Raw genomic sequence first — 21,457 nt, 5'->3', positions numbered from 1 at the left:
CCTTTCATAATTTTGAAGATCTCTATTAGATCACCCCTCAGCTTTCAAGAGAAAAGAGACCCAGCCTGTTCATCTTTTTCTGATATGACTGATATCAATTAAGCAAGAATGGGAGAATGTATATATTCCTCCTTGAGAGAATAAGGAAGCATTCGAGAGATTTACGTTATTCTGGAAAATGGAATGTACAATGTAAACAAAAAGTTAAAGTTAAAAATGTACTAAAGTAGCTAGTGATTGTGATCGTTCATTTAACATTGTGGACTGTGCCAGGGCTTTAACTCATTGCATCATTATTGTAGTTTTAATGGTGTTTGATGTGAGTGGAAAAAAAAATTTCAAGCTTACTTGTTAGTTTTAATTTTTGTTTGAACTATTTCTACAAACTGACAAATAATTCTGCATTGTACAACTGTTTCTGTCCTTTGCGATGACATAAAAATAAAGTCTTAATGTGTTTAACCTCTGAAAAAGAGGTGGTTGTCCTGTCTTTCATCATTTTTATCATGCGTTGTGATCATCTCGACCCATCGCTGTATTGTTGATAGAAATGGGAAAGGATTGAAAGTACAAAGTGATCACAAATAATTTGCGTGGTTTGCTTTTAGTCAAGTTGCACTCTGCTTTCTACATCTGCTAGTTAATAGATGTTTGGATTATTCTGCTCATCTGCACATCAGGGGCTAATATCTCATGCAAGAGGTTTATTTAAAGATCGGTCCATTCTGCTGTCTTGTCTAACTTTGATTTTGGTTTGCCACGGAGTTAATTTTTCGAATGTGTTGGTTGCAGGTTCCCAGTTTATGTGCAAGTCTCCGGCGATCGCCGATATCGTGGTTCTTGTGGATGGTTCCTGGAGTATTGGTCGACTTAATTTCCGATTAGTTCGGCTGTTTTTGGAGAACTTGGTTAGTGCTTTCAATGTAGATTCTGACAAAACAAGAATAGGTGAGTCTACCTTCCAGCGATACCGTCACAATATCGGGATAACGTTTGCTTTTTGTGTAAAACTGCGCGGGACTCTGTAGGTCACCCAAGGTTACAGTGGGGAAGGAGGCCATTCAACCTGCCATTGCCCGTACTGGAGCTAACTTCCCATCCTGCCCACCCTGGCCTGAGCTAAGTACTCCCAATCCCATTGCTCTGCTCCTGGAGCTTGCGGGTCTCAATAATTTTGCGTGTAGACTTAAAGTGGGTGGAAAGTCATCTTGGGCGGTGTCTCATTGGCGCTGAGTTCAACGGCACTGAATATTGGGCAGGGCCAATAACGGCAGCCGATGCGATAACTGCAGGTTATGTGAATCTGCCCTAGTCAAATATCTACCCCAAAATGTTTGTTCTGAGGATTTTGTTATTTTGTAAAATTAATATTATTTTCTCACATTTTCCACTTATTTTTCTCTCGTATTGGGGTTTGGGGTGGATTTTTGTTTTGAGGGTTACCTGGTTTTGTGGAATGCAAGCGGGAGATCGGAGAGGTCAAGCAGGGTTGGAGGGGTTCTTGATCAATTCTGGTCCTAATTACAATGAGGTTGGCGAAGTGCCAGTGTGAAACACAGGCCCCGAAAAACAGGAATTCGAATGGAGTGAGCAAGCGATGGGAAGGGCCTCCAGCATTAACTTAAGGAGGGAGGTGTATTAGGGTGGGGACTAAAAAGGAAACGGGATTTTAGAGCAGGCACCGATGTGTGCAGATCCTACAGAGGCAAGCATATTAAAATGTGAAAGCTGTGAGGTGCGAAACCGCTAAAAGACTGACCCATTAAAAATATCTCCCAAAGCTGCATCCGACTTTCCCTGACTGTAGCTGAGGTTCGCTGTTATTATTTTTCCTAATGACCACCTCCTGACTTATAAACCCCATGATTGGAGGGCCGAGTCAGGAACTGGCAACAGTGAGAGGAGGGAGGACTTAACTGACTTTCAACCCTCCAACTTCCAGATATCTGTGAGCCTCCCTGCTGTTTCCAGGAGGTCCATCTATAAATCGGGGTGGGGAGTCAAGCAGTGCTCAGTTGGTGCAACTTTCTACCACTTGATTTGGGTTCTTGCTACTGACCCCACTTTTAAACGCAAACGTGGCAACACGAAAATCATCTGTACCCTTTTTTTAGAATTACATAGAATTTACAGCACAGAAACAGGCCAACTGGTCCATGCTGGCATTTATGTTTCACATGAGCGTCCTCCCACCCTACTTCATCTCACCCTATCAGCATATCCTTCTATTCCTTTCTCCCTCATGTGCTTATCTATCTTCCCCTTAAATGCATGTATACTATCCACCTCAACCACTCCTGGTGGGAGCGAGTTCCACATTCTCATCTCTCTGGGAAAAGAAGTTGCTCCTGAATTCCCTGTTGGATTTATTAGTGACTATCTTATATTTATGGCCACTAGTTTTGGACTCCCTCACAAATGGAAACATCTCCTCTACGTCTAAATCTATCAAATCCCTTCATAATCTTGAAGATCTCTTATCAGGTCACACCTCAGTTTTCTGTTTTCTATTGAAAAGAGCCCAGCCTCTTCTATCTGATAATTATAACCTCTCGGTTCGGGTATCACCACATAGCCATCTCTTTGCTGCGGTGCACCATTCTCTGACTGCGAGGGTGATTAGGTGCTATTCTCACACGATTCTTGCAGTCAGGAAGAGTAAATAAATCATACCGAGTATGTTAAGTATGGAAAACTCCACAAGACTGAGTACTGTGAGCTAAAACTTGAAGGGCCGAATGGCCTACTCCTGCACCTAATTCCTATGTTTCTATGTTTCTAAAACTGATGTGACCTTACTCTCTTTAATATAACTCCAGAGTGCCTAAGCAGCATGGCAGACACCCTTTTATACTCCCTTGCACGAGGTGTGCAGATGACCATTGGACCTCCAACAGTTGCGCCCTCTGGTGGCATGTCTTACACAGTTACAATGTTTACATACATAACATCACTTCCCCCCGCCCCCAAAGTCTTTGATACAAATTATTTACAAGTTGAGATGATCCGGGGCCCTACACTCCCTGGTTGATGGTCTGAGTTCAAACTCTGGCCTGGGTGAGTTGATCGAACCATTGCTGCACAGCAGCATGGCTGGTCTGACAGGACTGTTGGGAATGGTGGGTTCATCCTCTTGTTTGACAGCGAGGTCGATTGCTGGTTGGGTGTGTGTTGGTGGATTGATGACGGTGATGTCCTCTTCAGGTTGTGCCTGGTTGTCGGTGAACCACAGTTGGATCTGATCCAAATGCTTTCTGCACGTTTGTCCATTCAGTAGTTTGACTATAAACACTCTATTCCCCTCCTTGGCCAAGACAGTGCCAGCGACCCATTTAGGACCATGACCGTAATTCAGGACAAACACAGGGTCGTTAACATCAATGTCACGCGATACGGCTGCACGATCGTGGTACATGTTTTGCTGGTGATGCCGGGTTTCCACATGATCATTTAGATCCGGGTGGACTAGGGAGAGCCTGGTTTTGAGTGCTCTCTTCAATAACAATTCTGCAGGGGGAACCCCAGTGAACGAGTGGGGTCGCGTCCGGTAGCTGAGCAGAACCCGAGATAAGCGGGTCTGCAAGGAGCCTTCCGTCACGCGTTTCAAGCTCTGCTTGATAATTTGGACTGCCCGTTCCGCTTGACCGTTAGACGCGGGCTTAAACGGGGCAGACCTGACATGCTTGATGCCATTGCGGGTCATAAACTCGTTGAATTCCGAACTGGTGAAACACGGTCCTTTGTCGCTGACAAGGACATCGGGCAAGCCATGGGTAGCGAACATAGCCCAGAGGCTTTCAATGGTGGCAGTGGATGTGCTGGATGACATGATTATGCATTCAATCTATTTAGAGTAAGCGTCCACTACAACTAAAAACATTTTACCGAGAAAGGGGCCAGCAAAATCTATGTAGATTCTGGACCACGGTTTGGAGGGCCATGATCACAGACTCAATAGAGCCTCCCTTGGTGCATTGCTCAGTTGCGAGCAAGTGTTGCACTGATGCACGTATGACTCCAAGTCCGAGTCAATGCCGGGCCACCAAACATGCGACCTGGCTATAGCCTTCATCATGACTATGCCTGGGTGGGTATTGTATAGGTCGCGTATAAACGTTTCCCTGTCTTTTTTTGGCAAAACCATGCGATTACCCCATAAGAGACAACCCGACTGGATGGACATTTCATCTTTGTGTCGGTGAAACGGCTTAATTTCATCTTGCATTTCTCCGGGAATGGCCGACCGGCTCCCATTGAGGACGCACAGGATCCTGGCTGGTCCAGGTCCTGATCTGGCGAGCAGTGACGGGTGACCCCTCGCTCTCAAAAGCATCCATGACCAGAAGCAAGTCCGCGGGCTGCGCCATTTCCACCCTGGTAGTGGGCAATGGTAGCCGGCTGAGGGCATCAGCACAGTTCTCCGTTCCTGGTCTGTGGCGGATAACATAGTCATAGGAGGACAATGTTAGTGCCATCTTTGGATGCGGGACAAAGCATTGGTGTTTATCCCTTTGCTTTCTGAAAACAGCAAAATGAGCGGTTTGTGGTCGGTTTCAAGCTCAAACCGAAGTCCAAATAGGTATTGGTGCATTTTCTTAACCCCATATACACATGCTAACGCCTCTTTCTCGACCATACTGGTGGCTCTTCCAGCCTTAGATAGACTTCTAGACGCGTATACAACCGGTTGAAGTTTGCCCGATACATTGGTTTGCTATAACACACAGCCACCCCCGTACGAAGATGTATCACAAAGATAGCACTAATCGTTAACACGGGTCATACAGTGCAAGTAACTTATTAGAACAAAGTAGGTTTCTGGCCTTCTCAAAGGCTGTCTCTTGAGATTTACCCCAAACCCAGTCATCACCCTTACGTAGCAACATGTACAACGGTTCCAGCAAAGTGTGGGTAGAAAGTTACCAAAATAGTTGAGGAGTCCCAGGAACGAAAGCAGCTCCGTCACATTCTGTGGTCTGGGTGCATTCTTGATGGCCTCTGTCTTTGAGTCCATGGATCTGATGCCGTCTGCCGCAATCTTTCTCCCCAAAAATTCGACCTCTGGCACTAGGCAAACATACTTGGAGCGTTTCAACCTGAGTCCCACTCTGCCTAGTCGACTTAGAACCTCTTCCAGGTTGTGCAGGTGTTCGGTGGTGTCACGACCGGTGATCAGTATGTCGTCTTGAAATACAACAGTGCGCAGAATGGATTTCAGCAGACTCTTCATGTTCCTCTGGAAGATGGCAGCAGCCGAGCGAATCCCAAAAGGGATGTATATGAACAGTCCTTTGAGCATGTTGATACATGTCAATCTTTTTGAAGATTCAGCCAGCTCCTGTATAATGTAGGCGGAGGTTAAGTCCAACTTGGTGAATGACTTCCCCCCCCCCCGCTAACGTTGCGAACAGGTCATCCGCCTTGGGTAGCGGGTACTGGTCTTATAACAAGACTCGGTTGATCGTTACCTTGTAGTCTCGACAGATTCTGACCGTGGCATCGCTTTTCAACACCGGATCAATCGGACTGGCCCACTCGTTGAACTTGACTGGCGATATGATTCCCTCTCGTTGAAGTCTGTCCAGTTCGATCTCGACTTTCTCCCTCATCATATATGGAACCGCTCGAGCCTTTTGATGAACGGGCCTTGCATCGAGGACTAAATGGATCTGCACATTGGTGCCTGTGAAGTTGCCGATGCCTGGTTCAAATAGCGACGGAAACTTGCTCAGCACTTGGGCGCATAAGGCATCATCCACTGAAGATAGTGCTTTGATGTCGTCCCAGTTCTATCGAATCTTTCCCAGCCAGCTTCTGCTGAATAGCGTTGGGCCATCACCTGGTACAATCCACAGTGATCAGTCATGCACAGCACCATAGTACAATACCTTAACTACTGCACTGCCAATGACTGGTATGAGTTCTTTGGTGTAGGTGCACAGCTTTGTCTGAATCGGGCTCAGTTTGGGCCTTTGTGCCTTGTTGCCCCACAGTTTCTCAAAAGCCTTCTGGCTCATGTCCAACTCCATTGATACCAGAATACCATTCAATTTGACTTTCAGCATGATAGGAGGGCTCTTGGTGGTGAAGGTGTGTACCCCATACACTACTTCCTCGGGTTGAGTTGCCTCTCTTGTTTGTTCTGCATGATCCGCACCGGATCGATCATCCTCTGCCAACTCTGCTACGTGGTGAGTCACGGCACTCTTGTACATTCGCTGGAGGTGCCCCATTGTTTCACATCCTTTGCACACGTAGTGCTTGAATCGACATTGATGGACTCGATGATTACCCCCGCAGCGCCACCATGGTGCTAATGGATTTGCATTCACGCCCGATGGCGGACTCTGAGTCATCCTAGGTCTTGCAGCTGCAGACATGTAGAACCTGCCATATGCAGTTCTGCCTGCCAGCGACGTTATTTTATGCACAGTACTTGCCGGTGAGCTTCGATGCTGGGAAGATATCTGTCTGGTATTATCGCTCATGGATATGAATGCCTGGGCTATCATGATGGCCTTGCTCAGGTCTAGGGATTCGGCAGACAGCAGCTTGCGATGAATGACCTCGTGACCGATGCCAAGCACGAAAAAAATCCCACAGCATTTCCCCCCAAAATCCAGCAAATTCGCAAGTTCCCGCAAGGCGTCTCAGGTTGGCGATATAACTCGCCACGTCCGGGCCTCGGAGCGGTGGTGCGTGTAGAAGCGATACCTAGCCATTAAGACGCTCTCCTTCGGCTTGAGGTGGTTCCGAACCAGCATACACAACTCTGTATATGTCTTCTCTGCTGGTTTCTCCAGTGCTAGCAGGTTCTTGATGAGGCCATATATTGTGGACCCACACATGGTGAAGAGAATCACCCTGCACTTGATCGCTTTATTGTCCTCATCCAGCTCGTTGGCCACGTAGTACTGGTCGAGACGCTCAATCAAGGCTTCCCAATCATCACCCTCTACAAATCTCTCTAGAATACCAACGGTAGCCATGACCGCATGAAAGTTCGTAATCTGTTAACTCGTCGACAATTGTTAAGTATGGAAGAACGCCACAAGATTGAGTACTGTGAGCTAAAACTGATGTGACCTTGGTCTCTTTAATACAACTCCAGTGCCTAAGCAGCAATACAGACAACCTTTTATATTCCCTTGCACGAGTTGTGCAGGTGACCCTTGGGCCTCCAACAGTTGCGCCCTCTGGTGGCAAGTCTTACACAGTTACAATGTTTACATACATAACAGAGTACTTTCTAATAACTGTTCCTGCACATAAGGAGCAACACCATCCTCGAATCACTGCTACTCTGAGGAATCTTAGTTAAGGGTGAGACTGAGATCCTACTGTGTGGGGGAATAATGCTCCAGCACTCCATTGAACCAGCACATTAGAATTCTAGCCCGCTGGACCATCACTCTATATAGATTTTATCTTTCTTTCCAAAGCTGTAACATTTGAAGGGATTCACTATTTCAGAAAATCATAGAATCTTACAGCACAGAAAGAAATAATTTGGCCCATCGTGCTAGTGTCGGCTCGTTGAAAGAGCTGTCCAATTAGTCCCACTCCCTCCTGCCCTGTCCCTCATAGCTCTGCAGATTACTCCTTTTCGTATTTATCCAATTCCCTTTTGAAAGTTACTATTGAATCTGCTTCCTCCACCCTTTCAGGCAGTGCATTCAGATCACGACAATTCACTCTGTAAAAAAATTCTCTTCCTCGTCCCCTCTGGCTCTTTTGCCAATTAATTAAATCTGTGCCCTCTGGTTACCCACCCTCCTGCCAGTGGAAACAGTTTCTCCTTATTTGCTCTATCAAAACCACTAGTAAGTCTAAACGCCTCTGGTAAATCTCCCCTTAACCTTCTCCGCGCTAAGGAGAACAATCCCAGTTTCTCCAGTCTCTCCACATAACTGAAGTCCCTCATCCTCAGTAAGGGTGTCAGTGAGCTTGCTATGATTGGCTTCGGTGTCCTAGGTTAGGGACACTTTAGTGTTTCTGCTACTGACCATACCTAGCCATCTCTGCTCAGAATGTGTCGGAATGTGCGGGGGCGAGTTAGGATAGGTCTGGGATCAGTTGTGTTGATTCCAACAGTTAAATAGCTCATTGATAGTAGGCTGGCACATGGAGAATGGCAACAGCTGGAGCAAGGTGGCAGAGTGTGGCTGATGCCCATGAGCTTAAAACTGATTTTAAAAACAGTCATAAGCAAGACATTGATGTTTTTTCTTTGATGCGTTAATAATTTTCTGGCCTTTATTTTGAGAAGAATGAAACTGTTCAGTAATGCTAAAGTGAAGTATTCTAAAAGGCATGGGAAATGTTTAACCTTTCGGACCAGAGCAGTATTTGGAAATGATTCATGCTGGTCTCCAGAAATGTTTTAAGCAAATTACGCTTGTGTAAGTTTCACATTAATCGGATGGTATTGCAAAATTACTTAATTTAATTGCGATAAGTTAAACGGGCAGAATAATAGCCTTTTTTTTTTAATTAAAAAAAACTAAGAGCTGTTTCATCCAGAAAAGGCTGGCTATTAACATGTTAATTTCATACCCAATGGCATTTATTCAAATATGTCACAGAGTAGTCCATTATTCCTCTGCACAAAATTGTGCTATTTTATTGAACTTGCGGTCCACTTGTTTCAGGTCTGGCTCAGTACAGCGGCGATCCAAGAATAGAATGGAATCTGAACCAATATAGCACAAAGGAAGCTGTACTGGATGCTGTCAGAAATCTTCCTTATAAGGGCGGAAACACTCTTACAGGTACCTTTAATTGTATAAAATAGTGCTGTAAAAAACTCCAAAACATGCTAAAAATGCATCACGAGAGAATGAAAAGTGAATGTTATGGGTATAATTTCTCATCAGAAATTAATTTTGGTTAATCAGAGTAATAGCTTTTTTGTTCTGCTGTCAGGGATATCGTTGAGGTGCTCTGTCAGTGTGGTAACTCTGCACCATAGCGCAAATCGTTCCAGATTAGGTGCTGAATATTAAAGGTCAGAAGTGACATTTAGGGCATTAGGCATAGTTAAGGTAGAACCTATTTATTGGTGAAGGAAGAAAAATGAGAAACACATTTCTCAGGGAGTGGTGAGAATATGGAACTCGCTACCACTTGGAGTAGTTGAGGCGAATAGCATAGATGTCGTTAAGGGAATGTGAGATAAGCACATGAGGGAGAAAGGAATAGAAGGTTACGTTGATAGGTTGAGATGGTGAGAGGAGGATCGTGTGGGGCATGACCAGTAGGGCAGAATGGCCTGTTTCTGTGCTATAAATTCTATGCAATTCTCGGTAAAATGGAATAGAGCATCGGATACTTGGAAGGAGATAAAAATACCGGGATGCAACTGACACAATCAGTAAAATAGGACGATGTATTTCAGTCAGTATAGGACTTGGAGCATTTAGCACATGAAAGAGATTGCAGCGAGTATCAGAGATGCTAGAAGAGATAGTTGGTACGGAATAAAAACAGAAAATGCGGAAAATCTCAGCGGGTCAGGCAGCATCTGTGGAGAGGAAGCAGAGTTAACGTTTCGGGTCAATGACCCTTCGTCAGAACTGGAGAGTGTTCGGAAAGAACAGATTCTTAACGAGCACTGAAAGGGGGAGGGGAAGAAAGAACAAAAGGGAAAGTTAGTCACCTGTCACTTTAATTCTCCACTCTATTCCCACCCTGACCTCTCCGTCCTCGGTCTCCTACACTGTTCCAACGAAGCTCAACGCCAGCTCGAGGAACAGCACCTCATCTTTCGTTTAGGCACTTTACAGCCTTCTGGACTCAACATCGAGTTCAACAATTTCAGAGTGTAACCGCTGCCAATCTTTGGCTCACTTTCCCCTCCCCTCTCAGAGCCTGTTTCTTTTTTTCTCCTTGTCTCTAATGGCAGCTGGTCATTATCCCATCATTCACACCCTATCTTGACTAATGTTTTTCTAACTCCTGCCATTACCATTTGAATTCGGCCCATCATCCCTTTTGTCTCTCTAATCTCTCCTGTCTTCCACCCTATCACAGACCTTCCCTTTTGTTCTTTCTTCCCCTCCCCCTTTCAGTGCTTGTTAAGAATGTGTTCTTTCCGAACATTCTCCAGTTCTGACGAAGGGACATCGACCCGAAACATTAACTCTGCTTCCTCTCCACAGATGCTGCCTGACCCGCTGAGATTTCCAGCATTTTCTGTTTTTATTCCAGATTCCAGAATCCGCAGTATTTTGCTTTTGTAAGTCTGTGATAGGGTGGAAGACGGGAGAGACAAAAGGAATGATGGGCCAAATTCAAATGGTAATGCCAAGAGTTAGAAAAACATTCGTCAAGATAGGATGTGAATGGTGGGATAATGACCAACTGCCATTAGAGACAAGGAGAAAAAAAACACAGGCTCGGGGGGAGCCAAAGGTTGGCAGCAGTTACACTCTGAAATTGTTGAACTACCGCTGTCAATCTTGGCTCCCTTCCCCGCCCCCTGCCGCCCCCCGCCCCTCCCCCCACGAGCCTGTTTCTTATTTTCTTTTTTATTTAAATTCAATCGCGTGATGTGGGCATCACTAGCAAGGCCAGCATTTATTGACCATCCCTATTTGCCCTTGAAAAGGTGATGGTGAGCTGCATTCTTGAGCCGCTGCAGACCATGTGGTGAAGGTGCACCCACAGTGCTGTGAGAAAGGGAGTTCCCGGTTTTTGATCCAGCGATGATGAAGGAATGGCAACATATTTCCAAGTCAGGATGGTGTTAGATTTGGAGGGGAACTTGGAGGTGGTAGTGTTCCCATGCACCTGCTGCCCTTGTCCTTCTAGGTGGTAGAGGTCACGGGATTTGGGAGGTGCTGTCGAAGAAGCCTTGGCGAGTTGCTGCAGTACATCTGCACACTGCACACTGCAACCATGGTGCGTCGGTAGTGGAGGGAGTGAATGTTTAATGTGGTGGATGGGGTGTCAATCAAGTGGGCTGCTTTATCCTGGATGGTGTCGAACTTCTTGAATGTTGTTGGAGCTGCACTCGTCCAGGCAAGTGGAGAGTATTTCATCACACTCCTGACTTGTGCCTTGTAGATGGTGGAAAGGCTTTGGGGAGTCAGGAGGTGAGACACTTGCTGCAGAATACCCAGCCTCTGACCTGCCATTGTAGCCACAGTATTTATATGGCAGTGTACGGCTCCGTCTAAGAGAGCAGCAGGGAATTGGTGGCTGATGTTTCCATGGAGAAGGAACCGGACAGGCAACCCACCACACCCCCACTTACCCCAACTAAGATAGGTTTGGGGAGGGAATTCCAGAGCTTAGGGCCGCAGGAGCTGAAAGCACAGCCGGCAATAGTGGAGCGATTAAAATTGAGGATGGGGAAGAGGCCAGAATTGGAGGAGTGCAGATATCTCGGAGGATTGTAGAGCTGAAGGAGATTACAGAAATAGGGAGGGGCGCAACCATGGAGGGATTTGAAAACAGGGATGGGAATTTTAAAATCAAGGCATTGCTTCACCAGGAGTCAATGTAGGTCAGCGAGCACAGGGATAATGGGTGAATGGGACTTGGTACGAATTAAGATATGGGCAGCAGACTTTTGGATGAGCTTAAGTTTATGGAGGGTGGAAGAAGAGAGGCCAGCCAGGAGAGCATTGGAATAGTCAAGTTTAGAGGTAACAAAGACATGGATGAGGGCTTCAGCAACAGATGAGGTGAGGCAGAAACGGAGTCACGATGTTCCAGAGGTGGAAATCGGCAGTCTTAGGACAAGCTAAAAGTGGAGTAAAATACATATTTGGTTCTCCAACATTCTGATGAGTGGTTAGTTTATATTTTTGTCAATTTATTGGAATTACAAAAACTAGTTCCTGTTTCCTTTCATTAATTTGTTTGTACTTCAGCCAGGAATACTCTAAATTAATTTTGCTCCAATTTTTGCACTTGTGAAGTCCGTCAGGATCTATGTGGTGCAAAAAATGTAATCTAAACATGACCAAAGCCAAGAAAAAGTAAGACATATCAGCTGACTGACTTGTTTGCACATGGTAGTTGTTGTTTTTACTATTTGGGACCAATTCTGAATCCTCTGTAGAAGGCACTTATCTTTACAGCCTAAGGGCAGTATTAGGGCTGACAGTGTAAGCTGTGGCTCAGTAGGTAGCCCTCTCACCTCTGAGTCAGAAGATCGTGGGTTTGTTATCCCACTCCAGTGACTTGAGCACAACATCAAGGCTGACACTCCCAGTGCAGTACTGAGGGAGCGTTGCACTGTCGGAGTTGCCGTCTTTTGGATGAGACTTTAAACCGAGGCCCCGTCAGTCCTCTCGGGTGGACATAAAAGATCCTATGGCTATTGTTTTGAAGAAGAGCAGCGGAGTTCTCCCCGGTGTCCTGGCCAATATTTATCCCCCAACTAACATCACTAAAACAGATTATTGGTGATTTATCTCATTGCTCTTTGTGGGAGCGTGTGCGCAAATTGATTGCTGTGTTTCCTACATTACAACAGTGACTATACTTCAAAAATATTTCATTTGCTGTAATGTGCTTTGGGGCGTCCTGAGCTCATGAAATACGCTATAGAAATGCAAGTCTTTCTATTCTTTTATGATAAAACCCTGGAGAAGTCTGAGAGCTATTTGTTAAGAACAAAGAGGGAGTTGAGCGAAATGACGTAATGGGTCGATGAGGAATGTAACAGCCCACAGATGCAAGCCTTCAGTGCGCTGCAGAAAATGCTGTAAAGGTCTACAGATAGCAGAAGTAGGTGTTCTGCCTTTCTCATTCAATTTGCTGTTGTAATAAAGGGTTACTGTTGGGCTGCTGTTTGTATCTTGCCCTGTTGACTCAGAATTGAGTAAGGTAGCTGGATGCAGTTTCGACAGAACTTCAGTCACATTAACACATTAATGCAGAGAATTCTGTGCTCTTCCCATTCTGCCCTCATGTGCATCCCCGATTTCCTTTGCCTCACCATTGGTGGCCATGCCTTCAGTTGTGTCAGCCCTAAGATCTGAAATTTCCTCTCTAAACCTCTCCGCCTCTCCACCTCTCTCTCCTCCTTTAAGTCGCTCCTTGTATCCTTCTGTGGCTCGGTCTCAAATTTTGTTCAATAACGCTCCTGCGAAGGGATATGCTTGTGTGCATGCACTAGGCCCATGCAATAGAGCCTGGTCTCCAGTTGTCTTGGATCCCCTTGCCACTGGACCAAGACCTTGCTCTGTCAAGCCCATGTGGTAGCTGGTGTGCAACGGCCACCCCATGTTAAAAGAATTCATGCACAGGCAACTACCAGCCCTGAAGATGAGATTTGGGACCTGGAACGTTAGGACCCTGTTGGACAACCCCAACAGCGACAGACCAGCATGCCCTACTGCTATCATTGCCCGGGAACTCAGACGTTTCGACGTAGACATCGCCGCCCTAAATGAGACCCAGTGGGCAGGGGAAGGTCAGCTCAAGGAACAAGGTGGTGGTGACATCTTCCACTGTAAAGGTAAACCAGAAGAAGAACGTGGGATAGGCATGGGATAGGCCATAAAACATAGTTGGCCATCTCAGGGACTCCTCTTGCAGAATTAACGAACGCCTCAGGACCCTTCGGCTCAGTCGAGTCCGGAACCAGTGCGCTACGGTCATCAGTGCCTATGCCCCAGGCGCGTCTGGAAGCTACAGATGAGATCAAAGAGGAATTCTACTCCAGCCTTGAACAATCCCTGTCCAGAGTCCCAATGGGCGACAAGTTGATCCTCCTTGGCGACTTCAACGCCAGAGTTGGAAAGGACACAGGCCTCTGGGGAGGTCTGATCGGCAGAGAGTGGGTAGGGAAAACCAATTCCAACAGTACCCTCCTGCTGATGAAATGTTTAGAACACGGCCTTGTCATAACCAACACCTTGTTCTGTCAGAGAGACAAGTACAAGGCTTCATGGCAACACCCTCACTCCAAGCACTGACATCTGCTCGACTACGTCATCGTCCGAGCGAGGGACCGCAAGGACGTACACATCATCCACGCCATGACAGAAGCTGACGATTGCTGGACGGACCACCGCCTAATCCGCTCGGTGATGTCCATCAACATAGCCCCAAAACAGCGGCGGCAACAGAATCAAAGCCGCAGGAAAATCAACACTGAAGCACTCAGAGACCCTGCTAAGAAAGCCCTATTCAGCTAACGCCTCACAACCAACCTGATGACTCCCGGAGATCCAGAGACGCAGAGTGTCCACAGAGCCTGGTCTGCCCTCAAGGCCTCCATAATTAGCACCTGTGAAGAGACGCTCAGTCATACGACCAGGAAACACCAAGACTGGTTTGACGAAAACGACCAGGAGATCCAGGAACTAATAAGCTACAAGCGCAAGGCATTCTTGAACTGGAAACAGCAACACAACTCAAGAGCAAAAAAGCAGCTCTACAGACGTCCACAGGCCGAGGCCCAACAAAAAGCTCGCAACCTAAAGAACAGATGGTGGGTGGAGAAAGCGCGGGAGATCCAGCAACTAGCCGACAACCACGACGTGCGGGGATTCTTCAGCGCAGTCAAGACCATGTACGGCCCAAGCATCCAAGGTCCTACCCCACTGCGGGCCAAGAACGGAGATGAATGGAGAGGCAATCAGTGCCCGTTAGAAGGAGCACTTCAAAGATTTCCTCAATGGAGACTCTGTCTTCGATGCGCATGTCCTCCATCCCGCAGCATGCTACCCGCCATCACGTTAGCACAAAACCAGCCTGGCAGGAGGTTGAGAAGGCCATCCAACAACTGAAGAACAACAAGGCCTCAGTAGCAGATGGAATCCCTGCGGAAGCACTAAAACATGGCGGAGAAGCATTAATGGTGCGAATATATTAACTCATTACTTTTATTTGGAAGGAGGAGAGCATGCCAAGGGATATCAGAGATGCTGAAATCGTGACCATCTTCAAAAAAAGGGACAAGTCCGATTGTGGTAATTAAAGAGGAATTTCCCTGCTGTCTGCCACCGGGAAAGTAATCGCAAGAATCCTCCTCAATCGTCTTCTCCCAGTGGCTGAAGAGCTCCTCCCAGAGTCACAATGCGGATTCTGCCCACTAAGGGGCACAATGGACATGATCTTCACCGCGCGGCAAATCCAAGAGAAATTCAGGGAACAGCACCAACCTCTGTACATGGCCTTCTTTGAACTCACAAAGACCTTCGACACTGTCAACCACAAGGGATTATGGAGCATCCTCCTTAAGTTCGTCACCATCGTCCGGCTGCTACACGACGACCAACGGATCCACCACAGACCCAATCCATGGATGGACCAAGGTCAAGCAAGGCTGTGTCATCGCACCAACGCTCTTCTCGATCTTCCTTGCTGCAATGCTCCACCTCACCCTCAGTAAGCTCCCGGCTGGAGTGGAGCTAATCTACAGAACAAACGGAAAACTGTTCAACCTCCGTCACCTCCAGTTCAGATCCAAGGCCGTCCCGTCCTCGGTCATTGAACTACAGTATGCAGACGACGCTTGCGTCTGTGCGCACTCGGAGGCCGAACACCAAACCTTCATCAACACCTTCACAGAAGTGTACATGAGCATGGGCCTTACACTAAACATCTGTAAAACAAAGGTCCACTACCAACCTGCCCCTACCACATAGTACTGCCCGCCGATTATCAAAATCCACAATGAGGCCCTGGACCATTTTCCATACCTTGGGAGCCTACTGTCAACAAGGGCAGACGTCGGTGACGAAGTCCAACACCTCCTTCAGTGTGCCAGTGCAGCCTTCCATCACCTGAGGAAGAGAGTGTTTGACAGGATCGGCACACCAACGTCAGTATTCTCGCTCAGGCCACATCCCCAGCATCGAAGCATTGACCACACTCGATCAGCTCCAATAGACGGGCCACATCATCCGCATGCCCGATACGAGACTCCCAAAATAAGCGCTGTACTTGGAGCTCCGACACGGTGAGCGAGCCCCAGGTGGGCAGAGGAAACGCTTCAAGGGCACCCTCAAAGCCTCTTTGAAAAAGTGCAACGTCCCCACTGACACCTGGGAATCCTTGGCCCAAGACCGCTCAAAGTGGAGGAGAAGCATCCGGGAAGTCGCCGAACACCTCGAGTCTCTTCACTGGGAGCAAGCAGAGGCCAAGTGCAAATAGCGAAAGGAGCACTCGACAACCCAAGCACTCCTTTGTCCCTTCAACCACTGTCTGTCCCCACCTGTGATAGAGACTGTAATTCCTGCATCAGACTCTTCAGTCACCTGACAACTCATTTTTAGTGTGGCAACAAGTCATCCTTGATTCCGAGGGATTGCCTAAGAAAGAAAGGAACCACCTAGGTACATTTTACTACATCAAAGCCACTATATCAATGAACTAGCACCATCCGCAGCATTGATACATTAACTGAAACAGTGGAAGAGGAGAGTTTTGCTGTGCTGAAGTTTCTAACTCTTAGAGAGAGTGGGGTTAATATCTGGCTCAGTGAAACTAATTGGCAAATGGTCTAAGTTGGAGTTCCCATTATTATGAATGAGAACCCCCCTCCCAAACACCCAAAACACTAATAAAAAATAGAAAATATACACTACATATTTAAGATTCATTTAAATTAAAGTTATTAATGTCATAAAAAATATATATTTTCCTGATTTTTAAAAAAGTTTTTTTAATTATGCCTTAAAATAAACTTACCATAGTGGGGAGGGTTTTTAACAATAAAATATGTTTTCATAACTTTATTTTAATATGTTTATGTGTGTTTTAAAACACTTGCGCCTGCTTTTATCAGGCGCAAGGTTTTTGAGGACATTTGCTGGGCAAGATATGCGTAAATATCGCAATCTTGCCCAAGCAAATGTCCTCGCTCCTGATCTGTGGATCATCTGTCAAGCTCCAGATCGGAAAAGCCGGTTTTCAGCGCATGCGCATTGCGATGCCTTCCCGAGTCCGTAGAAACTTCATACGGACCTGGGACGTTGAAGGGTGGAAGATGCCTGTGCGTGGATTTTTTTAACGTGTGGTGGCCGTTGCACACCAGTCACCACACGGGCTTGACAGAGTTAGGTCTTGGTCCAGTGGCAAGGATTACCCAAGACGACTGGAGACCTGCTCTGCTGCACGGACCTAGTGTGAGCACATATCGCAGTGTGGGTTGGCCTGTGCTGCCTCTGGGCCCTCGCCTCTTCTGGGCCCCGAACTCATGCCTCTCCTGGGCTCCGATCACGTCGCTCCACGATATTTATCCTTCAACCAACATCCCTGAAAACAGATTATCTGGTCATTGTCACATTGCTGTTTGTGGGAGCTTGCTGTACACAATTTGACTGGCGCGTGTCCTACATTAGAGTTGTGGCTATACTTCAAACAGAAGTACTTCAGTGGCTGTAAAGTGCTTTGGGACGTCCGGTGGTTGTGAAAGTTGCTATATAAATTCAATGTTTTCTTTCTTTATTAGTTCCACAGGATGCATTTTACACCTTGAAGACCCATTGGTTAAGAATGCAAAAGGCTTATCAAACTGCAGTATTCTCATTTTCTTTCTGTTGATAGAAGGCCCAGAAATGTTAGACTTTGCAAGGTGGAACCTTGATCAGGTCACTTTAGACAGAATTACAAAGTATTGCATAGAATTTACAGTACAGAAACAGGCCATTCAGCCCAACAGGTCCGTGCGGTGTTTATGTTTCACACGAGCCTCCTCTCACCCTTTTTAATCTCACCCTATCAACATATCCTCTATTCATGTCTCCCTCATGTGTTTATCTAGCTTCCCCTTAAATGCATCTATGTTACCCACCTCATCCACTCCCTGTGCTAGCGAGTTCCACAGTCTAACCACTCTCTGGGTAAAGAAATTCCTTCTGAATTCCCTATTAGATTTATTAGTGACTATCTTATATTTATGCCTCTAGTTTTGGACTCTCCCCACAAATGGAAACATCTAGAGAAAAGAGTCCCATCCTGTTCCGTCTTCCCTGATAGTTGTAACCTCTCGGTTCTGGTATCATCCTTGTAAATCTTTGTTGTACCTTCTCCAGTGCCTCAATGTCCTTTTCATAATATGGTGCATAGTACTCCAAGTGTGGTCTAACCAAGGTTCGATGCAAGTTTATCATAACTTTGCTGCTTTTCAATTCTATTCCTCCAGAAATTAATCCCAATGCTTTATTTTCTTTTTTTATGGCCTTATTAACCTTCACAGGACTGAAACTCCGTTGGATGCTTGATATAGATCCTCGATATCTATGAGCGCCATTCTAACACACGACCTTTGATTTTTTTTTTTTGTGGCGATTTTTTAGGGCTTGCTTTAACTTATATCCTCGAGAATAGCTTTAATCCTGAAGCTGGAACCAGAACTGGTGTGCCAAAGATTGGAATCTTGATCACTGATGGCAAGTCTCAAGATGACGTCCTTCCTCCAGCTAAAAGTTTACGTGATGCTGGCATCGAGCTCTTCGCTATTGGTAAGTCTCCTGTGTGGGTATCATTACCAGCTCAGAACACTGACCAGATTTCATTGACATCATGTGACTTGCACCATTGATTGCTATTTTTGATGTACTGAGGTGAGGTAAGTTCTAGCCTGTTATTTTTCCCATGAGCTTTTTTTTACGGTTCGTAATAGGATTTCTCATGGTGAATGTTTTTTTATAATAGAGTGAAAGCTGTATAAACTGACACCGCCAAAAAATGAACAGTTATTGAGAGACCCAAATATACAAGAGGCACTCTGAAACCACGAACACTCGCAAATTCCGAACTACAGACAGCCTTCGAAGCACCAAGTGCCTTAAAAACACGGGATCCCAGGTCAACGCGTGGCAGTAGCGGGCTTTGTGAAAGAAACAGTTTTTCTGAAATGAGGGAGCTTTTAACCAGTGGCAGAGAAACCACTCTGTCTCTGGGATTGAGTGCTGGCATGGCTCTATCCCACAGATAGAGGGGTTTCTCTGCTGCTGTGGATGCTGGGTAAAGAACTCCCCATTCTACTGGGAATGTTTACAGTACATACAGTGACCATTTTGAAAGTAAGGACACCAGCCAAAAAAAAGGACAGGTGATGCCACTCTCTAAGGTGTCTGTAATTTCCACGTTTCACTCCTTTTTCTATTATCAGCATTTAATGCCACCGATCTGTTCGCTAAACAATTGTTATCATTTCCGTTAAATAACAGGTGTGAAAAATGCAGATGTGAATGAGCTGAAGGCAATCGCCTCAGAACCCGATGATACTCATGTCTACAATGTGGCTGACTTCAACATCATGAACACAATCATTGAAGGCCTCACTAAAACTGTGTGCTCACGTGTGGAAGAGCAGGACAAAGAAATAAAAGGTATGACACCATACACCGTGCTTTGCATCAATGTGGTTATAGAATTATATATGATAGAAGCCAGGGGGCATAAAATGGGTGGTAGCGGATCAGCTGCATGTTGAAAAAGCCCGCCCAAATTTCCTTTCCATGTGTAACGGGCAGCCAAACTATTTTATGCCCTTGCCAAAGTTGTACGTTTTGTCCAATTTCTCTCTCATCCCTTCTCTTTCAGTCTCATCCACCTCCTTTTTTTCTCTCTCTCCCTGGGCTTAATACATTTTCTAAAGTTTACAGAACAAAAACAAAATCTATAACGGATGTGTAGGTTAGTACAGTATTTTAGTTCCACTCCAGCGGGGAGTTTGTTGAGAGTGAGCTGGAGCAGTGCAACGAGGAAGGTCGAGAAAAGCATGGACTATATACAGTAGACACCTCAAAGCGCTGGAGAAGTACCATCAGCCCTGCCTCCGCAAGATCCTGCAAATCCACTGGGAGGATAGGTGCACCAACGTCAGTGTTCTTGATCAGTCCAACATCCCGAGCATCGAAGCACTGACCACACTTGACCAGCTGCGTTGGGCAGGCCACATCGTCTGCATGCTGTAACGAGACTCCCAAAGCAAGCGCTCTACTCGGAATTCCTACACGCCAAGCGAGCCCCAGATGGGCAGAGGAAACATTTCAAGGACACCCTCAAAGCCTCCTTGATAAAGTGCAACATCCCCACCGGCACCTGGGAATCCCTGGCCCAGGACTAATTGGAGGAAGAGCATCCAGGAGGGCACTGAGCACCTCAAGTCTCATCGCCGAGAGCATGCAGAAACCAAACGCAGACAGCGGAAGGAGCGTGCGGAAAACTAGACACCCCACCCATCCTTTCCTTCAACCATTGTTTGTCCTACCTGTGACAGAAACTGTAATTCCCATATTGTACTGTACAGTCACCTGAGAACTCACTTTTAGAGTGGAAGCAAGTCTTCCTCAACTTCGAGAGACTGCCTATGATGATGATGATGAGTACAATGTTAGTTCTTACTCGCTTGCACAGCCACAGCCATTAGTAAAAACAAAGACTTTTATCTCAGTGAAGCTGTTGAAATGTCTTCTCTTGTTTTTCAAAATTATTGGATGAAAAGCTATTAGGCAGATGTTCTAGAAGCTGAAGGAAAATATTGTATCAGTGCAGGTAACTGAATGGTATTGATGCATTTCGGGACATCAAATGCACTGTACTCGCTCTGACTACACAATCCAAATTAAGTCACAATTCTGGGGAGACATGTCATCAACAAGCCTAGGCTCTTGGGAGAGGATAAGGCAACTAAAAAACTCAAAATTCAATTCAATTAATACATTTAATTATGGTTTTTGTGAAATATTTAATTTTTTAAAAAGTTGTTTAAACTTTTTTGGGGCATTAGAAATTTCAGTTACTTTGGAAAAAATATTCCCGCTAAGCTACGTGTGCTGTACTGTACAGTAATCTGCAAGTTACCACGTGGGCAGCTCACAAGCTTTTCCACTTGAAATACCGCGCATGCACAGAAATTTATACAGAGCGTGCATTGAAATAAACAGGCGGTGAACAACAAAGACAACTTAGAGGGAACATTGGTAGTGAAAACATTTTTTAGAAAGCATTTTGAGTGATTTATGGGAACTGTAGCCAGATTGTGCGATCAGAATGATGAGTTGACATAGGCAAAGCCCATATTAAATGTGGACATAAAATGAATTATGCAAAAAAATTGACACAAAACATGTACCAAAATGTGACGGCAGGAAGCGAGGTGTTGCAGATAGGAAGTGTGCGCTGTTGTAAGATTTTTAATAAATATATAAAAGAAACAGGCTCGGAATTTCTGTGAAAGGTTTTATTCAGATTTAACTTTACATGGCTTTAAGCGCCATTATTCAATCAAAAAGATATCAATTACAAGTGAATAATGCCCCATAGCCAAACAACACAATTAGTGTGATAACTGCAGAACAGAGATGACGAATATCAGATTTTCTCTCCGCATTATGTGTAGCAAAATTGTCAATGCATTTGCAAAGAATTTGTTTTGGTCCCCACAGTGCACAGAGGAAATCTCTCCCCTGTCAATACTCAGGTTTTGTGTCTTTATTAGCGTAAAGAAGGGCATCTGGTCCAAGTTTCATGCATCTTT

General features: G+C 45.7%; 1 protein-coding gene across 7 annotated transcripts in view; it reads left to right on the top strand.

Annotated features, from left to right (window-relative positions):
• The window catches only part of col14a1a (collagen, type XIV, alpha 1a), a 285,165-nt gene that overhangs the window by 88,706 nt on the left and 175,002 nt on the right, over window positions 1–21,457 (top strand). For all 7 annotated transcript variants that reach the window (XR_011594955.1, XR_011594954.1, XM_070888840.1 and 4 more), the window contains 4 exons: window positions 793–948; window positions 8,652–8,771; window positions 18,267–18,431; window positions 19,143–19,304. Coding sequence is in view for 5 of the 7 variants with exons in the window: in XM_070888840.1 (XP_070744941.1) it covers window positions 793–948; window positions 8,652–8,771; window positions 18,267–18,431; window positions 19,143–19,304 (603 nt within the window). In the remaining 2 variants the exon portion in view is untranslated. The remainder of the gene's footprint in view (window positions 1–792; window positions 949–8,651; window positions 8,772–18,266; window positions 18,432–19,142; window positions 19,305–21,457) is intronic.

Source organism: Pristiophorus japonicus, chromosome 1, assembly GCF_044704955.1.
Source record: "Pristiophorus japonicus isolate sPriJap1 chromosome 1, sPriJap1.hap1, whole genome shotgun sequence".
Lineage (NCBI taxonomy): Eukaryota > Metazoa > Chordata > Chondrichthyes > Pristiophoridae > Pristiophorus > Pristiophorus japonicus.
Note: the sequence above shows the minus strand (reverse complement) of the source record. Positions and strands in the feature narration are given on the sequence as shown.